Source organism: Macaca mulatta, chromosome X (assembly GCF_049350105.2).
Source record: "Macaca mulatta isolate MMU2019108-1 chromosome X, T2T-MMU8v2.0, whole genome shotgun sequence".
In the NCBI taxonomy this organism is placed as follows: domain Eukaryota; kingdom Metazoa; phylum Chordata; class Mammalia; order Primates; family Cercopithecidae; genus Macaca; species Macaca mulatta.
Genome location: NC_133426.1, coordinates 93,128,310 through 93,144,259, shown reverse-complemented (window position 1 = coordinate 93,144,259; position 15,950 = coordinate 93,128,310). Strand labels below are relative to the sequence as shown.

At 33.2% G+C, this 15,950-nt stretch overlaps 1 protein-coding gene across 1 annotated transcript in view; it reads right to left on the bottom strand.

Moving 5' to 3' along the window:
• Positions 1–15,950, bottom strand: part of DACH2 (dachshund family transcription factor 2) — a 198,832-nt gene that overhangs the window by 119,983 nt on the left and 62,899 nt on the right. The window contains exon 3 of the mRNA XM_015127763.3: positions 3,861–4,033. Within this exon, the coding sequence (XP_014983249.3) occupies positions 3,861–4,033 (173 nt within the window). The remainder of the gene's footprint in view (positions 1–3,860; positions 4,034–15,950) is intronic.

The following is a 15,950-nucleotide window of genomic DNA, read 5'->3' as shown; positions in this document are numbered from 1 at the left end:
GGATTAGTAAACAGAATTTAGAAGGGACTTAAACAACTCAAAATGAAAACTCTAAATAATCCCAGTACAAAGTGGGCAAAGGACATGAATAAACATACAAATGACTAATGGGCATATGAAAATGCTCAATGTCACTAATCATCAGAGATACGCAAATTAAAACCACAATGGGATATCATTTTACATGAGTCAGAATGGCTATTTTTCAAAAGACAAGAAATAACAAATGTTTGTGAGGATTTTTAAAAAGATAAAAAATAACAAATGTTTGTGAGGAGAAAACGTAATGCTTATACACTGTTGGTAGAAATGTAAATTAGTACATTCACTATGACAGTAGGGAGATTTCTCAAGGAACTATAAATAGAACTGCCATTCAATCCAACAATCCCACTATTGGGTATCTACCCAAAGGAAAATAACTCACTATATCAAAAAGATATCTACACTCATATGTTTATCGTAGTACTATTCACAACAGCAATGATATGGGATCAACCTAAGTGTCTGTCGACAGATGATATGATAAAGAAAAACTGCAAGATATATATATATGCATATATATATCTTGCATATATATATATGAATATATATCTTGCACATTTTTAGGATCATAGTATTCCATTTATATATATATATATATATATATATATATATTCCAAATAGTATTCATATATATATATAAAATATATATATTATATATAAAAAAAGGCACATATCACCGCCACTGCTCCCAGGTTTGCTTTTTAATATAATTTCGCCATTTGTTTTTGTTGTCATATTTTCTTAATAGCCATACAGTTTCAAAATCATGGGAAATTTATCCTAACAGGCATATTTGCCTAACAGGCAAATTTATCCTACATTTCATGGGTAATTTTCTTCTCAAAGACAACTCTAAGTTTACACTCTGATCAAATATTTTAATAACAGAGCTCTCATTAGTTAGGATAGACTAACCCATTATCAAATTCCTATCTATCTATCTACATAGATAGATAGATAGATAGATAGATAGATAGATAGATAGAGAGACAGATAGGTAGATAGATACAATATATATATACGTATATATATATACGTGTATATATATATATAAATGGAATACTATTTAGCCATAAGAAAGAATGAAATTTGTCTTTTGCAGCAACATGGATGAAAATGGAGGCCATTATCTTAAGCATAACAAGTCAGACACAGAAAGACAAATACCATATGTTCTCACTTATAAGTGGGAACTAAATAATGTGTACACAGGAGTGTAAAGTATGGAATGATAGACAATGGAAAGGTGAGGGGATGGAATAGGGTGCATGATGAGAGATTACTCACTGGGTACAATGTACATTATTTGGGTAATGGATACCCAAAAAGCCCTTCTTCCACCACCATGCAATCTATGCATATGACAAAATATATTTCTCATAGATTTGTACAGAAATAGAAATTTTTATCAGCGTGTTTTAATTAAATATATCTATCTTAACTTACTTTAGTCAAAATAACGACATGAAAGTAGATACATTTCTCTTTAGCATAAAATGGTTTCTATGTATTTGTGTATTTGGCAGGACATAAATAAGCATGTGATCTAATTTCACCTGTTAAAAAGTTGTATAAAATTGTTTGTGACAATGCCAACTTTCTTTTTTAAAAGGTTGCATATGAAATAGACTAATAAACCCTAAACAAAATGTCAGTTATATTGCTGTAATAGGTAAAAAAAAAAAAAAAAAAAAAAAAACACAAAAACAAAACAAAACAAAAAAAACAATATTTGGATTAAGAAGATAATTATCTTTTCCATTTCCAGGACCATAATTATGAACCACATTTCCATGTGCCTCTTGACGCAAATTATTCACAAAGCTAACTGAAGTCTCAAACATTCAAACGAAATACAGCTAATTAAATGTGGTACTTATGAAAACCAACCAATGTACTTTTGAAGAGTCATAAGCATGCCTCTATTAAGAGTACTCTTCCATCATTCCAAAGCCAGTATGACAATACAATTACTTTGAAGTGCTTTTGGTTTGTTTGTTTTAGAGAAGGAGCCTCACAATGTTGCCCGGGCTGATCTTGAGCCCCTGGTTTCAAGTGATCTTCCTCTCTTTAGGCTCCTAAGTAGCTGGGACTACAGGCACATGTCACTGCCACTGCTCCCAGGTTTGTTAATATAATTTCACAATTTGTTTGTGTTGTCATATTTTCTTAATAGCCATCCAGTTTCAAAATCATGGGAAATTTATCCCACATTTCATGGGTAATTTTCTTCTCAAAGACAACCCTAAGTCCAAGTTTACACTCCCGTCAAATATTTTAATAACAGAGCTCCCATTAGCTAGGATAGACTAACTCATTATCAACCACAAGCTTTATTTTTACCTTTAATTTTTTTTATTGATTCAGGGGTACAAGTGCAGTTTTGTTGCCAGGGTATTTGTGTAGTGGTGAAGTCTGCAACCAGCCTCTACAGGAAGCATACTTCCAGTTGGTGTTATAAATATATAGATGAAGCTTTATAAAAATGATCAATTTTTCTGTTCCTTTCTTACAAAGGTTATGCTTAAAATTTTCTTCAGTGCTTTAGAAGGCTCCCAAATTACAAGCTAATTTTAAAATGAAACAAGTATGTTCAAAATGTCACATTTCCTCTGCCTTCATTTCTTTCACCTCCATGCCTATCTATTATAATCATATCAATATTGCAAGGCTCAGTTGAAATCCATTAACTATAATACCTTCCCAGATCCCTGCCTCCTCTCTTCTAAAAGGTAGGTATAATCACTCCTTCCTCTAAATTCCTGTAATACTTGGTGGTTCTCTTATGTTATCCACCATAGTCTGTCTTGTTGGTTATAAGTTAAGTGGGTACTTGTTTGTCTCACATTTATGTTTGGGAGCTCCTGAAAGTCAAGGTGTATATCGTACTTATAAATTTCCCATATTGCTCAATTCCCTGACATGTAATTATTAAGGGTGTAATATTTGTTGAGTAAGTGGAGGAATAAAAGAGGGAATCAATGGGTTTCTGTGATTAACTAAAATCTTGGGATACTATGTACCCGTATATCACCTCTTCACAAGAAGAAAAAGCATTCAAAAGCCTAGTTCATATGACAATTGAAAAGAGAGCAGAAAAGCCATATCCCAAACTAAGAGGAAAAAGAAGGGGTAGCTACAAAATATCCTTTGTGTTTCATTATCCCATGCCCATAAACTTGAAAAAAAAGTATTCTAACATCATAACGTTAATGCAATAAGTTATCATAAATAGTGTTAATGTTTTGCAGGTCTTTACATATATTTTACTCATATTATCTCTGGACAGCCCACGAAATAAGCAGCATAGATTATTAACTATGACCTTCATTTTACAGTTGAGGAAACATGTTCAGGAGGGCTGTCATGCCCAAGTTCATTCAGCTAAGTTGCAAATCAGAATTGGAACCCAAAACTGTCTGACTATAAGTCCTGTATGGTATATCATACCTCATAACTGTCCCTGAAACTCCAAAAAGATGCACAGTGTTTACTTTGTTTCACCCCAGCAATGGGAGTGGTTTTTGCACACTCTTCTACTCTGTCATTAGTCTGCCCATGCCTCTCACACACTGTGCACATGACTGCAAGACAGGAAACAGAATTAAAAGTGAGATCTGTGGCCATGGAATGAAAACAAACAAACAACAACAAACCTGGAAGGCCTAGTCACAAACTAAGTCCATCAATACTGTATGCTAACTAACTGAATCAATGAGCTGAGTGACTACTGAAGATCCAGTGGGATTGTTAATATTTTATCTAAATTTGCATGTAATTGACACCTTTGTCCTTTTCTAAATCATGATTCTTACCTTTATAACAGAGGTACCAGCTCTGGAGAGTGGACTGTGAATCTGTGCTGCAGCAGCCATGTTGGCAATAGTATTGAGATGGTTCATCTGATTCATTGCCATGGCAACTGATGCAGGAGGTAAGCTGACTGGAAGTAGGGGATGAGGCATCATCATAAATGGCAGATCCAGTCCTAAAAGAGACAGTGCATATTAAACTTGTTACATTATGATTATCTGAAATAGTTTGTTAAAAAGTATCTGAATTCATTCTTAGTTTTCTTATAAAAACAATTTTTATTATATGCTAGTGTCACCTTGTGCCATTAATAGCACCTGTGGTATTTTATATTGTTTAATAATTTTAAAAATCTTCCTGTATCCACATGTTTAATTATAAATATGCTTTGTTCTTGCTTTTACTCCCCAAATATTGATAAGATGCAAAATTTTTACCCATAAAACAAACACAAATCTTTAAGCCAAACATCATTGCATTTCAAAAAATAAGAACTTTCTTCTTAATCATTATAACCATTTTGTAACATCATAACAATAATGCATTGATGTGTTGATAGTTGACAGCTTTATAATTTCTTTAAGAGACTTAACAGAGGTGCTGGTAAGGCAGGATGTAGATTCTCTAAGCTTCAGAACTATAGAAGAAAACAGACTCGAAGTATGTTATACCCTTTTAGATATAAATCTCTAAAATGAATGCTTATATTAATAGCTTTAATTTAAAGTCTTTGTGAATAAATAATAACTCTCCTATCAAAATATCAACCTATTTTCCAGTTTAATAAGAAATACTTAATAACAAATATTATTGAGTCATTTCAGGAATTTCATTTTTTTTGTTATGCAAGTTGAAATAATTTTCACACATTTGAAATATCTGAAAGAACATCTCTCAATTATTATCCACATTCAACTTCTGGTAGCCACAGGTATGCCATCATGTAAAAGGTAACATTAAAATCATTGTCTACTTATCCCTTAATAGGCTGAAATTTGTAGGAGGAAAGGAGTTTGAGCAGAGTCTACTAAAATTTAGTTTAGCTTTATGGATGTGAATGTGACTGTGAGCAAATCATAGCACTTATTATAAACAATTACCTCTACAGTAATCTTGCCTAATTTTTGACAGAAGCCCAGAAATCAGTAGTCTTTAACGGATGTTCTAAAACATCCCTGTCTATAATTTTTCTAAATTATCACAGACTACAGAAATTCTATGGTGGACAGCATTTACGTTGATTCTGCACACAAGTATTAAGTATTAATAATGTCCTTTTTTTTTCTCTTGGTAATCGCTTCACATTTCCTTGCTTCCCTTATCACAACAGAAAAAGAACGTCAGCGAATCTATAGAAAGTATATTAAAAAGCTCCCTAAATCTCATTCCTCAAACCAAAGTGGCAGTAATACAAACACTTAAAACACACATTTTTAGGACAAAGATTTTCTTGCATTCTATGGCTTCATTTTCTTAACAGTGTGTTTCACAGAGTAGTTTTTAATTTTAATAAAGTCCAATTTTAATGGGAGCTAGAAGGAAGAAGCAGTGTTAAATTACTTGAGGTCCATCTCCTGATTTCACTTATAATGGTTGATCTAAAACTGTTAACAAGAAAGTACAAAGGCAGCACAAGCAGTGGAATACATTTCCAGGTAGGTAAGGTCTCATACAACACTCAAGTGATCATCACAATGAAAGCAATTCCTCAGTAAAGAAAACATTAGCCACCAGTGTTTCTGATAAAGATAGTCACAAAATGCACTGTTACCAGAATTACACAAGGATAAAACCTAACCTAGAAACTTAAATTCTGTGTGGAACTCAGGAAAGAAAACATTCTCTGTACTCCCTATCTGACTCCATATCCCAGAGTCAGAAACTATTTTAAACTTTTCTCCTATCCGTGTTCACTTACAGCTCACTATCTCTAAATCCTTTTTAGGAACAACCTTCTAAACCAAACTTTCGAGCTCTGAAATATTTTTGTTGCCATTATTAATTTATCAATGAAGCCTCAAAACAACTCTTACAATATTGAATTCAAAGTGGCCTTTTCCACTCACTTGTGATTATTTTTACTTTTTAATAGTTAAAAATTTTATTATACATTGACAAATTACAATTGCATATACTTATGGAATACAAAGTGATCCTATTATATATATGTGTACACACACATATATACACATATACATATACACACACACAATGTGGGATAACTAAATAACGCTAATTAATATATCCATCGCCTCAAACACTTGTCATTCTGGAGAACATTATGCTAAGCAAAATAAGCCAGGCACAGAAAGACAAATGCTGTGTAATCTCATTTGTATGTGCAACTCACTCCCTTTAAAACTAAAAGCATATTTTCAGTTAGCCTTCTAAAATTACTTAGGTACATATGCATTTTTATCATATAGCTTATGCTATAATGATATTTTATAACATATATTAAACTAATCACTGTTTATCTTTCTCCTGAAACCTTCACATTATGTTCAACATAATAACGACAATCAATGACCTAAGTAGGTTTCTATATAAGGCTATCATTTACCGCAAGCCCAAGGTAATTATACAATTCAGTCCTTCTTTGTGTACACTGCTTCAGTCACAAATTGATCAAACTTAGATGAAAAGTAGCCATCAGTGCTCCTATTTACTATTCAAATGCTCAAATAAGCTTTTGTTCAACTTACAGTTCCCTTAACAGTGTAATAATCTTTCCTCATTCTCCAGAGATTTTCAGTATCACCTAGGCACCATCTGGCAATAATAGGAAATATGCCTACTTAAAGTCCAATTGAAATGCAAACTAAATGCAAACTACAAAAAGAATTTAACAGCCCATTGGCAGTTTTAAAATCTAATTCATCAAACATTTCAAATGACCATGAAAGGCTTAAAACTCATATTTTGAAATCATGACCTGCAATAACTGTCAATTGACTGTAATGCCCTAGACTTTACCCCAAGCTAGTACTTACATTACAGGCCAATATAACAGTGACCACACATGAGTTCTCCATGCCAAGCTTATGCAAGTACTGAATTATGAAAGTCAAACTTTTTCTGAAACTGAACACATATAATTAAAAACCATCAGTAGTACACACCACACCTGCAATCTGGCTCACTTAGTCACATGCTAGATATACAGGTAGCCTTTTAATAGCATGGTAATAAAGACAAATCTTTTTAAAAAATCACCAAAATGGGTTATCTCTTTTCCTATTGACTTCACAGACATTATGCAAGTTACTATAAAAATAATTCTTCTTTTTAATTTAAATTTTTTAAATTATTTATTTATTTATTTATTTTAAAAAATATGACAGATTCTCGCTCTGTCATCCAGGCTGGAGTGCAGTGGCATGATCTCGGCTCACTGCAACCTCTGCCTCCTGGGCTCAAGCGATTCTCCTTCCTCAGCCTCCCAAGTAGCTGGCATTACAGGCATGTGCCACCACGCCCAGCTAATTTTTCTATTTTTAGTACAGATGGAGTTTCACCATGTTGGCCAAACTGGTCTCGAACTCCTGACCTCAAGTGATCGGCCCACCTCGGTCTCACAAAGTGCTGGGATTCCAGCAGTGAGCCACAGAGTCGGGCCTGTAAGAATAATTTCTAATGCATCTTGGTATTTCAGCAGCTCCTACAGTTCTTATATAAGTGCATAGCACCACCTCCTTCTAGCTATGAAAGGTACAAACTTTAGTAATCCTCTGTCTATCTAAATCTCACATTGATTTGATTTCTAAGTCACGTTGACTTCTGTAATATTTTGCCATTTCTACGGTGACTACCAGGCATTAATCCCTTGATAGAAGTACCCTATCTTCCCAATCTGTCTTCCTGTGGTTTTTCATTTGCCTTTCCACTCCCTTTTTAAGACTTCCAGTGACCACTTACTGCTACCAGAATAAAATACAAGCATTTTTATTTCATCCAAAATTACCTTTCTGGTTGTAATGTTTCATTATATTCCTCTCTGTATGCTGTACTCTAGCCCCACTGGACTATTTACATCTACAGTTTGAATTCATGTTAGCCTTCACTCATGTTAATGCTTCTCTCTGGAATCTGCCTTCCTAACCCAATTGATTTGCCTATGTAAATACCCCTTCCCTTTAAAAAATAAATAGACTAGTTTTAGAGCAGTCTTAGATTAATAAAACACATTAGCAGAAGTTACAGAGAATTTTCTTATACCTCCACTCTGCCATCACACAGTTGGTCCTCATATTAATATCATGTAATAATCTGTTGTATCTCTACATTTGAAAAATCAATATTGATGTATTAACCACAGTCCATAGTTTATAGCAGAGGTCACTTGTTTTATCCCTCCCCCCAACCTCTGACAATCACTGATCTTTTTAGGCTCTATAGATTTGCCTTTACCCGAATGCTAGCTAGTTAGAATCACACACTATTTAGCCTTTTCAGACTGATTTGTTTCACTTAGCAATTTGCACTTAAGGTTCACCCAAGTCTTTTCAAGGTTTGATAGCTCATTTGTATTTATTGCTAAATATGTTTCCATAGTACATATATACCACAGTTGGTTTATGCATTCACCTATTAAGGCATATCTTGGTTGTTTCTAATTTTTAGCAATTATGAATAAAGTTACTATATACTTTGGTGTATAGGTTTTTGTGTGAACTTAAGTTCTTCATTGATTTGTATAAATATAGGACTATGTTTACTTTAGTTTAAAAAATGCCCAAAATGTCTTCCAAAGTCATTATAGTATTTTGCATTTCCATGAACAACAAACGGAAAGTTCCTGTTGCTCCAAATCTTTGTGTGCAATTGAAGTTGACAATTTTGGATGTTAGCTATTTCCACAGGTGTTTATGGGTATCTCCTAGTTGTTTTAATTTGCAATTCCCTAGTGACATATTATATTCAACATGTTTTCATATGCTTATTATCCATCTGTGTCTTAATTAATGAGATGTCTGTTTAGGTCTTTTGTCCACTTTTTAATTTGGTTGCTTATTTCTTATTGTTGAGATTAAAGTTTTTTGTATATCTATCAGTCCTTTATCATATATGAGTTGTGCAAAGACTTTTCCTATTCTTTTGTTTGTCTTTTCATTCTCTTAACAGTGGGCTTCATGGAACGGTTTTTAAGTTTAATGAAATCCAATTTATTAGTTTATTTTAAGGTTTATGGTCTTGATATTGTATCTAAAACCTCATTGCCAAACCCAAGATCACCCAGCTTTTCTCTGATGTTATCTGCTAATAGATTCAGAGTTTTGCAATTGCAATTTACATTTAGGCCTATGATGCTCTTGAGTTAATTTTTGTAAAGAACAGATGGTCTGTCTGTGTCTAGGTTCATTCTTTGCATGTGATATCCCAGTTGTTCCACTGTAATTTGTAGAAAAATGCTATGATCTTTCTATTGAATTGCCTTTGCTCCTCCATCAAATACCAATTGACTATATTTGTGTGGATCTATTTCTAGGCTCTCTATTCTGTTCTATTAACATTAATCTATTTGTCAGTTCTTTTGCCAAAATCACACTATCACGATTACTGTAACTTTATAGTAAATAATGAAGTATGGTAGTGTCAGTCCACTGCATTTTTTTTTGTTCAATACTTTCCTGGCTATTTTGGTTCTTTTAATTTCCATATAAATGTTGGAATCACTATGTGAGTATCCACAAAACAATTTCCTTGGATTTTGATTGGGAATATATTAAATCTATAGATCAAGTTGGGAAGAACTGCTGTTCTAACGATATTGAGTCTTCCTATCCATGAACATAGGATACCTCTCCATTTATTTATATATTCCCGGATTTTTTCATCAGAGTTCTGTAGTAGTCATTCTAGTAATCTTATATCTATATCTATCTATCTAGCTAGCTAGCTATGTTTATACTTAAGTACTTCAATTATTGCTGCTAATTTAAACAATTTTGTGTTTTTATTTGTATAAATTTAAGAGGTACAAGTGCAGTTTTGTTACATGGATACATTGTGTAGTGGTGAAGTCTAGACTTCCACTTATAAGTTTTTGACTTTCTGTTTCAGAGTTATTTCACTTAAGATGTGTTTTTAACTTCAAATTGCAACTGTTCATTGTTGGTATACAAGAAAGCAGTTGATTTTTTACATTAATTTTGTACCTGCAACCTTACTATAATCTCTTATCAGTTCTATGAGACTTTTTTGTAAAATCTTTTTAAATTTTACACAGATAATCATGTCATCTTTGAACCAATACAATTTTTTCTTCCCTAATTTGTATAAATTTTTGTTTCATTTTCTTGTCATTTTTCACTATCTAAGGCCTCCAGTACAATGATGAATAGAAGTGATAAGAGGGAACATCCTTCCCTTATTTTCAATCTTAGGGGAAAAGCACCTAGTTTTTCACCATTGAGTAAGATGTCAGCAGTAGGTTTTTGTAGATGTTCTTTAACAAGTTGAGGCAGTTCTCCTCTATTCCTATTTTTTTCTAAGAGTTTTTATTATGAATGTGTATTGTATTTTCTCAAAAACTTTTTCTGCATCTACTTTTAGTATCATATTATTTTTTTTCTCTAGCCTACTGATGTTACAGATTACATCAACTGATTTTCCAATGTTGAGCTACCTTTACACACGTGGAATAAATTCCACTTGGTAATGGTGTGTAACTTTTTGTTTTGTTTAGTTTTGTTTTTTTGAGACAGAGTCTCACTCTATCACCAGGCTGGAGTGCAGTGGTGCGATCTCGGCTCATTGCAACCTCCGTCTCCCTGGTTCAAGTGATTCTCCTGCTTCAGCCTCCCTAGTAGCTGAGACTACAGGCACACACCACTGCACATAGCTAATTTTTGTACTTTTAGTAGAGACGGGGTTTCACCATGTTGGCCAGGATGGTCTTGATCTTTTGACCTCATGATTCGCCTGCCTCAGCCTCCCAAAGTGCTGGGATTACAGGCATTGGCCAACGTGCCCGGCCGGTGTGTAATTTTTCCTATACATTGTTAACTTTAATGTACTATTTTGTTTTCAGGATTTTTGCATTATGTTCATCAGAGACACTGGTCTATAGTTTCCCTTTCTTACATTGTCTTTCTCTGATATTTTGGTATTTGGTTAATTTTGATCTCATAGAATGAGGTAGAAAGTATTCCCACTGCTTTTATCTTCTGGAAGGTATTGCAGATAATTGGTATATTTTCTTCTTTAAATGTTTGGTAGACTTTACCTTTGAACCCATTTGAACATGGTGCTTTCTGTTGTGGAAGGGTTTTAATTATAGATTCTATTTCTGTAATAAGTATAGGCTTTTTCAGATTATTTGTTGCTTCTTGTGTGAGTATTGGTAGATTGTAGTTTATAAAAAATTAGCTAATTTCTTCCAAGTTATCAAATTTGTGGGTATAGAGTTGTTGAGTATTGCTATATTATCATTTTAATGTCATAGTATAAATAGTGATGGCCTCTATTTTCTGATAATAGTAATTTGCATCTTCTCTCTTTTTGTTAGTCTGCCTAGGGATTTATGAATTTCATTTGTCTTGTCAATGAACCAGCTTTTGGTTTCATTGATTTTCTCTGTTGATATTCTGTTTTCAATTTCATTCATTTCTATTCTAATAATTATTATTTATTTTCTTCTGCTTTAGATTTTTTATCTTTTTATTTTCCTAAAGTGGTAGCTTTGATTACTGATTTTATCTCTTTATCCTTTTTAATATATTAATTAATTCAATGCTATTTATTTCCCTCTAAGCACTGCTTTTGCTACATCCTATGAATTTTGATAAATTATATTTTCATTGTCATTTGCTTTAAAATACTTTTGAATTTTTCTTGGGGGTTCTTTTTTTGACTTGTGTGGTATTTATAAGTGTACTGTTTAATCTCTAAGTATTTTTTTATTTTACAGCTGTCTTTCTGTTATTGGCTTCTCGTTTAATTCCATTATGACTGAGGGTATACTTTGATTTCTATTCTCTTAAATGTGTTAAAGTGTATTTTATGGACCAGAATATGTCCTATCTTGGTGAATGTTCCACATGAATTTAAGAGGAATTTAAAATTTTTATTAAAATTTTTAATGTTTTAAAAATCAAACCGTTAAAACTTTTAATGTTCTTTAGTGTTTGCCTTAGAGTTTTCAATATATATTTACAATTAGTCTTATTCCATTTACAAATACCACTATACTACTTCAGGAGTAGTACAAATGCCTTATAACAGAGTATTCTCAGTTCTCAATTCCTCCTTTCAGTCCTTTATAACATTGCTGTCACTTATTTCACTCATCCACAAGTATAATGACCCAATACATTCTTTTTAAAATTACTTTTTCTTGTTATTGTTCGTATTTCAATAGCTTTGCGTGTACAAGTAACTTTTGGTTAAATGGATGAATTGCATAGTGTGAAATCTGAGATTTTAGTGCACCTGTAGCCTGAGAAGTGTACACTGTGCCCATAATGTAGTTTTTTTGGTCCCTCACCCAGCTCCCACACTCCTCCCTTCTGATTCTGCAACGTCCATGTACCACTCTGTATTTCTTTGCATACACATAGCTTAAATCCCACTTATAAGTGAGAATATACAACACTTGGTTTTCTGCTCCTGAGTTACTTCACTTAGAATAATGACCTTCAGCTCCATCCAAATGACTGCAAAAGATATTAATTTCTTCTTTTTGTGGCTGAGTTGTATTCCATGGTGTATACATATAACACTTTATTTTTATCTACTCATCTGTTGAGGAACACTTAGGTTGATTCCATATGTTTACAATTGTGAATTGTGCTACGGTAAGCATACAAGTGCAGGTGTCTTTCTGATATAATGACTTCTTTTCCTTTGGATAGACACAGAGTAGAGGGATTGCTGGATTGAATGGCAGATCTACTTTTAGTTCTTTGAGAAATCGCCATATGGTTTTCTATAGGGGCTGTACTAAATTACATTCCCATCAACAGTGTCCCGTCAACAGTGTCTAAAAGGAACAGTGCTACTTTTTCATTACATCCAGGCCAGCATCTATATATTTTTTTAAATGTTTAATAATATCCATTCCGGCAGGGGTAAGGTAGCATCTCATTGTGGTTTCAATTTGCATTTTCCTATTGATTAGGGATGTTGAGCATTTTCTCTTGGCCATTTGTATATCTTTTTTCTTATTTCTTATTTCCACAAGTTTTTGGACAACAGGTGACATTTGGTTACATGATTAAGTTCTTTTTTGGTAATTTCTGAGATTTGGGTGCACCCATTAACTAAGCAGTATACACTGGACCCAATTTATAGTCTTTTATCCCTCTCCCACCTGCTATATTATCCCCCGAGTCCCCAAAGTCCATTGTATCATTCTTATGCCTTTGCATCCTCATAGCTTACCTCCCACCTTTGAGTGGGAACACACAGTGTTTCGTTTTCCATTCCTGAGTTACTTCACTTAGAAGAATAATCTCCAGTTCCATCTAGGCTGCTGTGGATGCAATTAATTTGTTCCTTTATATGGCTGAGTAGTATTCCATTATATATATCACATATATATCATACATACAATTTCTTTATCCACTTGTTGATTGATGAGTATTTGGGCTGGTTCCATATTTTTGCAATTGTGAATTGTGGCTATAAAAGTGCGTGTTTTTTTGTGTGTGTGTGTAATTACTTCTTTTCCTCTGGATACATACCCAGTAGCAGGATTGCTGGATCAAATGGTAGTTCTACTTTTAGTTCTTTAAGGAATCTCCACACTGTTTTCCATAGTGGTTGTACTAGTTTACATTCCCACCAGCAATGTAGAAGTGTTCCGTTTTCACTGCATCCACACCAACATCTGTTATGTTTTGATTTATTGATTATGGCCATTCTTGCAGGAGTAAGGTGATATCACACTGTGGTTTTGATTTGCATTTCCTGTATATCTTCTTTTGATAAGTGTCTACTAATGTCACTTGCCCACATTTTTGATGTTATTGTTTTTGTCTTGTTGATTTCTTTGAGTTCTTTGTAGATTCTGGATATTAGTCCTTTGTTAGATGCAGAGTTTGCAAGCATTTTCTGCCATTCTGTGAATTGGCTGTTACTCTGAAGATTATTACTTTTGCTGTGCAGTAGCTTTTTTTTGTTTTGTTTAATGAGGCCCCATTTATTTATTTATTTTTATTATATCTGCTTTTTGGGTCTTAATCACAAATTCTTTGTCTAGACCAATGTTTAGAAGAGTTTTTTCTAGGTTTTCTTCTAGAATTTTTATTAATCGAGGTCTTAGATTTAAGTCTTTAATCCATCTCTAGTTTATTTTTGTATATGGTGAAAGACAGGGATCTAGTTTCATTCTTCTATATATGGTTATCCAATTTTCCAAGCACCATTTGTTGAATAGGGTGTCCTTTCCCCAATTTATGCTTTTGGATGCTTTGTCAAAGATCAGCTTTATTTCTGGATTCTCTATTCTGTTCCATTTGTCTATATGTCTATATTCATATAAGTACCATTCTGTTTTGGTTTTGGTTACTATATCCTTGTAGTATAATTAGAAATCCAGCAATGTGATAACTCTCCAGCTTTGTTCATTTTGTTTAAGATTGCTTTGGCTATTTAGGCCAATTTTTTTCTTCCATATGAATTTTATAATAGTTTTTTTTATTAATTATTTAAATGAACGGCATTTGTATTTTGATAGAAATTGTAATGAGTCTGTAGATGGCTTTGGGCAGTATGGCCATTTTAACAATACTGATTCTTCCAATCCATGAGCATGGAATGTTTTTCCATTTGTTTGTATCATCTATTATTTCTTTCAGGAGTGTTTTGTAGTTCTCCTTATAGAGATCTTTCGACTCATTGGTAGATGTATTCCTAGATATTTTACATTTTTGTGACTATTGTAAATGGGATTGCATTCTTGATTTGGCTCTCATTCTTGATTTGAATCTTATTGGTATATAGAAATGCTACAATTTTATGTATGTTGATTTTGTATCCTGAAACAGTACTGAAGTCATTTAACATATCTTGAAATCCTTTGATAGCATCTATAGGACTTTCTACTTATACGATCATATTGCCAGTGAAGATAGATGTTTTAACGTTCTCTTTTCCTATTTGTGTGTCCTTTCTTTCTTTCTCTGGCCTGATTGGTCTGGCTAGGACTTCCAGCACTATGTTGTACAGGAGTGGTAAAAATGGGCAACCTTCTCTTGTTCCAGTTCTTATGGGGATAATGCCACCAGTGTATGCCCTTTCAGTATGATGCTGACTGTTGGTTTGTCATAGATGGCTTTTATAATTTTAATTATGTTCCTTCAATGTCTAATTTGTTGAGGGTTTTTATAATAAAGGAATGTTTGATTTTATTGAATGTTTTTCTGTATTTATTGAGATGATCATATGCTTTAGGTTTTAAATTATGTTTAGGTGGTGAATCACGTTTCTGGACTTGAGTACATTGACCCATCGCTGTATTACTGGGATGAAACCCACTTGATCATGGTGTATTATCTTTTTGATGTGTTGTTGAATTTGGTTTGCTTGTACTTTATTGAGGATTTTTTTCATCTAGGTTCATCAGGGATAGTGGTCTATAGTTATCTTTTTTTGGTTATGTGCTTTCCTTGCTTGGGTAACAAGGTGATGCTGGCTTCATAGAATGAGTTGGAGGGTATTCTCTCTCAATATTTTGGAATAGTTTCAGTAGGATTGGTATCACTTCTTTGAAGGTCCAGTGAATTTGGCTTTAAATCCATCTAGTCCTGGGCTCTTGTTTCTTTGGCAATTTTTAAATTACTGATTCAATCTCACTGCCTATTATTGATCTGTTGAGGATTTCTAGTTCTTCCTGATTCAAGCTAAGAGGTTTGTATGTTTCCAGGAATTCAACCATTTCCTCTAGGTTTTCTAGTTTGTGTGCATAGAGGTGGTCATAGTAGTCTCAAAAAATCTTGAATTTCTGTGGTGTTGGTTGTAATAGCTCCATTTTTATTTCTAAGTGAGCTTATTTGAATCATCTCTCTTATTTTCTTGATTAATCTACCTAATGTTCTATTGATTTTGTATCTTTTCACAGAACCAGCTTTTTTTAAATTGATCTTTTT